The 7,089-nt window shown below is 51.0% G+C and overlaps 1 protein-coding gene across 1 annotated transcript; it reads right to left on the minus strand.

Annotated features, from left to right (window-relative positions):
- Positions 1–5,287: 5,287 nt before the first annotated feature.
- On the minus strand, positions 5,288–6,781 carry Foxb2 (forkhead box B2). The gene has a single exon (XM_021218245.1). It carries the CDS (start codon positions 6,595–6,597, stop codon positions 5,320–5,322), a length of 1,278 nt encoding a protein of 425 aa, XP_021073904.1. The 5' UTR covers positions 6,598–6,781; the 3' UTR covers positions 5,288–5,319.
- Positions 6,782–7,089: the final 308 nt, after the last annotated feature.

Here is a 7,089-nt window from a genome sequence, read left to right on the forward strand (position 1 = left end):
GGTGTCATAGAAAACGTCACAGAAAGATAATGCCGTCATGGCATGCCTGTGTCAGGTCAGCGGTGTCATAGAAAACGTCACAGAAAGATAATGCCTTCATGGCACGGCTGTGTCAGGTCAGCGGTGTCATAGAAAATGTCATAGAAAGATAATGCCTTCATGGCATGACTGTGTCAGGTCAGCGGTGTCATAGAAAATGTCACAGAAAGACACAAACCACATTGCTCTGTGATTTCTCAACAGGCAAGCCAAAACAAGGGCATGCTAAAAAATTATAATTCTTCAATTATGTTTTGCTTTGCTAGTATTAATCACACTCTGCCCCTCCCTCTCTCTCTTCTTCCTTTCCTCCCTTCCTCCACCCCTCCCTTTCTTCCTGCCCCTTTTCATCTCCCTGTTCCATTACTTATAAACCCTCCTCCAGTTCAGCTGGCTCCACCTCTCCACTCTCTCCTTCCCTTCCTTCCAAGCATCCATCTGCTGTAACAGTAAAAACATGCTGCCCGTGAAGGTGCTGACATGACTGAGGACTCAGATGGGAAAACACATTGTAATGCATGGTAAAAATGACGCCTCAGTCATGGAGTCTGTGACTTATGAACACAGCCTGGGTGTCCCTCGTGCCCAAGAGCCTGTTACTTGTGGAAAAAAAAAAAAACTACTTGGATCAGATTAAACACAAGTAAAACATCTTTGCAATATTACTTAGATGTTTTTATGAGTTATTAAGTTGCATTTTCTAGATTTTTTGATAATTTTATAAAAATGCCTTTCGATACAGCATTCTCTGCAAGGCATTCTTTACCAAAATGTTTCTGTAAAACATAACTTTAGTTCTCATAGTCTTTATATTCTGCATAATGATATGTGAACAGGTCATGTGACTTGTGTAGATCATGGGAACCTATTATGGATTAGGACACAGAATTTGAATTGCATGGACCGTGCTAAAATTCAGTAAATTGCATTTGGATGCGAAGAGGAAAAAGCAACATGTGGCTTGAATTTTCTTCAAGACACATGGGGTGCGGGGGAGGGATGGTTAAAGGGGGAAAGTGCTAAGGACAGAGTCTGTCTGGACTTCTGCCAAACTAGTACTGTTTAAACAATGGTTTAAGATGGAATTCAAAACCCAAGCAGAACCCTTCAGTCTCCCCCAAAGGGCACGAGGTAGCCCTTGAACTTGAACTTAGAAAGATAGTATTAATGGAAATACTTTGAATGAGCAACATGGTTACGTTGATTCAATTCAGAAGAGACTTGTTTTGCCCTCTAGAATTCAAGGATTTACCATCTGTGTTTGAATCCCCACTCTGCCCTTAAACCCTGGCTATCCACTGTTTTTGTCATTGTTTTTTAGTTTCCCATTTCAACACTAACTCTGCTCTGCTCTGCCCCCCTGTACCCTCTGCAGAACTACTGACAGACTCCTCACAAACACTACCACCCAAGACAGGAATGAGCATGCTCCCCAACTATGCTTCCTCCCACTGAGGAATGAAGATTCTTTTGTGTGGAAGCTCTCTATTATCTTGTGCACTTTTAGGATTGGCAGTTTGAGCACATGAATGGAATTTAAGGGGAGTCTGTGGCTTTGATGGTCCATGACCCTTTTCCTAGGGAGATCTATTTCCATATTCTCCTCTGGCTCCTGTCCTGATGCCAAGCTGGCAAACATCACCTTTGAGCCCCAGGAGGATATGTGTTGATTAGCCTTCCAACCCCCCAGCACAAAGATGCTTGGAATTCAGCAGTGACACTTTTAGTTAACTGCTTTGGATTCCTGTGCATGCAACTAGTTGTCCTCCCCGGCTGGACCAAAGCCAGATTACTTGAGATAATTGACCACAAGCCAGTCTAGCTGACAGACTTCCTAAGTGCCAGATGCCAACTGTGCCAATGGGCCCTTGCAGGAGGGCCTGCTTTCCTTTAGCCATAGCTAAATGGGGCTTCGTGTTCCCTCAGCATTTACTCTGTATTTTTAGGGGAATAAAGTAAAATCAATTGCTCCAAGTTCTTTTCTTTCTATCTAAAAGGACAGCTACACCAACCTCCTCTCCTCTGCTGTCCTTTTTCACTTCCTCAGGGGTTCTGGTGGTTCAGTTAAGTCGGGGGCCTGGGCTGAAAACTTGCAGCTGGTGTTTACCACCTTGGCACTGAGTGTTCTGTTCCCAGTGCCCGTGTTCCTACACCTGTGACTCAAGAAGGTTAGGCATCAGTGTTTCTTCTTTCGCCCCACCTAGGTCTCAAGTTGATTTTCTGTTTTCTAATATACAAAGGGCAGCTGCCTGTGAGCTCAAATAACACCACAGACCCAAGTGAGAGCTCCTTCTGTATTGTACTTAACTATTATCCATATACCAGCTTCAGTGACTTACATAAACTCAATGTTTTTTTTTAGTGGCCAAAACCCAAACAACACATTTAAAATCATCTTGGGAGGCTTTAAGCAGGCCCGGTTTGGCACATGACTCAAATAATCTGATCCTGGTGACAAGTAAAGGGGCTGAGGGCTGGACACTGTTCTAGTGTTCCAGAGATGTGCCACCAGTGTTCTGCCAGGTTCCGGGCTTCGCAATACCAGCAGCATCTGCACATTGGGGCTAATGCCCTTACAGTGTAGTCCAATCCCACCTGAGCTGGAAGGTCTGGGATTACGGGCAGTCTCTAACTGAGGACACCCCTTTCCTTTAGCATCACATCATGCACAACTTCTTTGGGTCCTTTCTGAAACAAGAACTTGACACAAGCGTGGTGTAATTCACTTGGTCTTCCCACCTCTCCTTTTTTTTTTTTTTTGAAAATTAATTTTTTTGAAAATGAAAATTCTCCACTGAAGTAGAGCTTCCCGGCAGGGCCGGGTGTAGGAAGAGTCCTACAAATGATGACGGTCCAGTTCTTTGCTTCCTTTTGCGGGCAGAGACACACAAGGTCCCAGAGGTGGGACTCTAGACACCATTACAAAATACCAGTGACCATGCTGGTTGATCCCGAAGAAAGAGACTATCTTCTCTTACAGAAACTGCTAGGATGGACGCAGCGACTCTTTTTTTCCCCCCAGATCAAATGTCTACAGCCCCCTAAACTAGGCACCCAGCAGGTCTTCAGGCACAAACTGGAAAGTGGGCATAAAAGCCAGACTCCACAGTATCCCCTAATCTCTGATCCCATGTCCGTGTGCCCCTGGATCCTTTTTCTCTTTCTAGGACCTAACACCAGTGGAGTGAAAAAACCCACAAGAAAGCTAAGATGTGTCAAAACGTCGTGACACACCCTGATGAAATTTGTCTTAAAAGAGGTGGGTGGGATGGGCACAAACACCTCTGTTTTTAAAGGGTTTATAACTCAAACACATCCCAGCGATGTTGTTGTTGAATCGGTCTTTGCGTTCTTCTATTGGAAGATCCGGGAATTTCTTAGGCTTGAAGGGTAGAGGAAAACTGGCTTTCAGTAGAAATTTGCGGGAAGTTAGAGGGAGGCGGGAAGAAGCCCAGTTGTGTGCCCTCAACTCTATTTCCCGATCGTAAAGGGCCTCTCACCTGATCTCCCTGCATCTGCCCTCGACCTGGGGCATCCTGGCTGAGGGTGCCAGGCTGCCAGCGGTTGGCTTGGAGGTTCAAGAACTTCCTGGCTCCTCTCCACTCCCAGGCAGTAAGTAAGCAGACCGCACTCACAGACCTCCCTTTCCTGTGCTGGGTAAGCAACAGGTCTTCCAGAAAGCAGTGGCACTTCCCACCCACTCACTTAGGTTTCACTTCGAAGGCAGTGGCTGTGCTCGCGGCTTCCACCACGTTGCTAGCCCTAACCCGGTCCCACACCTGCTCCATGGGTAGGGAGCCTGGCCCTGACCTGCCCTTAGCAACCGCCGAAAGGGTTGCAGATTGGTGCAGATAAGAAAATGTTACTGTTGCGGAGTTTTACCAATTTAGACTCTAATATTGATGGAATGTCGTTATCTCACGCTTCTTAAAACTCCGAAGTTAAGAAATTAAGGACCAAGGGAGGATTTTTCAACCGTGGCTTCATCTCCTAAGAAGGGAATACCCAACACGGCACTGGTATATCCAGAGAGACGTTTTAATGAACACCTGGCACAACACTGGCAAACAGGAAGGAAGCCATAACGCGAACGCAGAGCGGACACAAGCCAGACGGGACTTGGAGCCAGGACCACTCCGCATCCCTCCCTAACTCCCTAAGTTTGTTGTTAGTAAAGTGCTGTTCGTGAGTCTCAAAACCCGGGAAGGGCAACCGTGAAATTTATTCACACATTGCAATTGAAGAATTCGCCTGAAAAGACACGCGGCGAGCAAAGGTGACCCCTCCTCATTTGTACAAGAGGAGGTGGGAAGGCGGACAGTCACCAAACACACACCAAACACCACACCCCTCCAGGCGCGAGCCCCTCTCCTGGAGGAGACAAGGCTTCCTCGCACTAATCGCGCTAATCGGGTAGAGGAGTAAAATTCCGTGATCCGAGTGACTGTTTTTTTTTTTTTTTTTAAAGTCCAAATGGGACTGATCGTGGGAATGAACTGTGTTCTCAGGCTTCTCATCCGATTGATACACAGAGGAGTCGCAGGTGGAAAGTCGTCTTTATTGTCTCTGTCTGGGGGCTCCCCAAACTTTACTTTTGGAATCTGGAGCTTTTGCTCTTTAAGCTGCCGCCTTTCTCTTTTGTGCGAACTAATTACTTTAGCTGTCGCTACTATCCTCCGCGACCCCGGGTCACAGCCACGAAATGTAACCTTTTCTCAAAGATCCCACTGACCCCCCCCTCCGCACCCCCCGCCCCCGCCGTAACAGCGAGTTTATTCCCGGTGTCGTTTTCTTGTCCATTTTCCTGACCACGGAAATAATGAGACAAAACATGTTCTTTTTCCCTTACCATCTAAGGCAAGTTTTTCTTGATAGGCAAGCGGCTGCGGACTCCAGGGGACTGAAGCTTGGGCTCTGAAATCCATTTCCGTCACTCTGTTGGGCTTCTCCCGGATTAGGTCGTCCAGGTCCTGCTCCAGAAAAGGAGTGAACCCTACTTCCTCTTTGCCTGAAATTAGTTCTCCCTGACCACGTTTGCTCCCCTCTACCATAACTTATCGATTTTATTACAATAGAAACTCTTACCTGAAAATGGGCTTTCATTAGTTAATCTGATTTGCAAGATAGTATAAACACAGACACCAGAAAGTTACATTTATTCAGACCAGTGCAGCATTTAGCTCAATGCCAAGTTTGCTGACCTCCCTGGGGGCACCGTCTTGGTCTGGGACCTTTGTCTCAGTCTCTCTACAGGCGCCTTCTCACCGGTCTTGGGATCCCCTAGGAATGCACCAACACAGAGTGCAGGGAGCCCCCCTTACTGTCAGCCCTGCCGGCTGCGGTGGGCTCCAGAAGAGGGGCTGTGGGTGAGGCGGCGGACGCGCACACGGTGGAAGGAGCAGGCAGCTGCTGCGACGCCGTGGGGACAGACAACGCCGGCGGCAACGTGGTCACGGGTGGTAGCGCAGGCGTGGGCTTGATGGGCACCGGTACAGCTGGCAGGCTCTGGTTTGCCGAGTGGCACAGAGCCTTGACTGGCACCCCGAATGCCCCATACTCCGGGCCTACCGGGACCCCAGCTGCGGCGGCAGCAGCGGCGGCCGCGGCCACCGAATCCATCACGCCAACATGAGGCCACACGGAGCCGACAACATTGCCGAGCTGGCCCGGCACGGGGTAGCCCAAGTGGTGCATGACCGACGCCAAAGGCAACCCTCCAGCCTGCAGCACGCCCTTGTAGTCCCGCCCAATGATATTTTCTATGGCGAATGGGTGTTTGAAGCCCGTGGTGGACGCGGCGGCGGCAGCGGCTGCGGCGGCGGCCGAGCCCAGCCCGTAGGGTGGGAACTGAGACAGACGCCCCACGCTGCCCACTGCTGCGGCCGCCGCCGCTGCCGCCGCCGCCGCCACGGCCGCCGCCTCCTGCATCTTGCCGGGATGGGACGTCTGCGGAGGCTGCGACTGCGGCTGTGGCTGCTGCGCGGGCTGCGACGGGAGGTGTGGCGGCTGCGGAGCGGGAGCCGGCTGCTGGTGGAAATAGGGCACCATGTGCGGTGGCGGCGGCGGCGGCGGCTGCGGCGGGTGGTGATGGTGGTGATGGTGTGCGGCGTGGTGGTGATGGTGGTGATGGTGGTGTGCGTGGTGGGGATGCAGGTGACCTCCGGGCCCCGTGCCCGACGCGCCCTTGCTGCTTCCTGAGTGTAGGTGAGCGTGGTCTGCGCGCAGCACCTTGAAGCGCTTGCGGCGCCGCAAGAAGCTGCCGTTCTCGAACATGTCACCGCAGTCAGGGTGTAGAGCCCAGAAGCTGCCCTTACCGGGTTGATCAGGCCTCCGAGGGATCTTGATGAAACAGTCGTTGAAGGAGAGGTTGTGGCGCAGGCTGTTCTGCCAGCGCTGCGTGTGCTCGCGGTAGTAGGGGAAGCGCTCCATGATGAACTTGTAGATGTCGCTCAGAGGCAGCATCTTCTCAGCCGAGTGCTGGATGGCCATGGCGGTCAGTGAGATGTAAGAGTAGGGCGGCTTTTGGTCGCTGTAGGAACTCTTCCCCGGCCGTGGCATCTTCCCAGGCTCTTCCACCTCCGTCCGGCCCACAGTGGGCCTCAACGCCTCTCGGAAAGCCGAATCCCAGGCTTAAGTGTCCCCACTAACTCTCTCTCCACCTGCGCAGCCCGATCCCCAGCCTTCTTGGTCCCCAGACCCCTTTCGCCTTGGTCCTCCTCCTTCAGGGAGCTGCCTCGGGTCCCCGCAATTGGCCCTTTGGGCCAATACAGTTTTATGGCGCTCACAACTTCTGGTCTTGACCGTTGTGGGCAGGCCCTCACAGTAGCCAGAGAGGCTCGCCAGCTTTACCTTGCTTTTCTCTGAGTCTTCCTCCTCTTTGATGACTAGACTTGAGCTCTGGAGCAAAAGCTTGTGGAATGAGTTTCTTTTTGGTCTCTTTTCCCTTTCTCGGTACAAAGGCAGCTCAGGTCAAACCGACTGGGTAATGGCTTTTTAAGCTCGAGTCCACGCTAGCTGTCCCGAGGCCACTGGTGACCGGTCTTTCGACGC

This window comes from Mus pahari, chromosome 1 (assembly GCF_900095145.1).
Source record: "Mus pahari chromosome 1, PAHARI_EIJ_v1.1, whole genome shotgun sequence".
NCBI lineage: Eukaryota > Metazoa > Chordata > Mammalia > Rodentia > Muridae > Mus > Mus pahari.

Bases quoted from the DNA above. Each gene is read 5' to 3' on its own strand.
- Foxb2 (XM_021218245.1), bottom strand. From the start codon at position 6,597: ATGCCACGGCCGGGGAAGAGTTCCTACAGCGACCAAAAGCCGCCCTAC.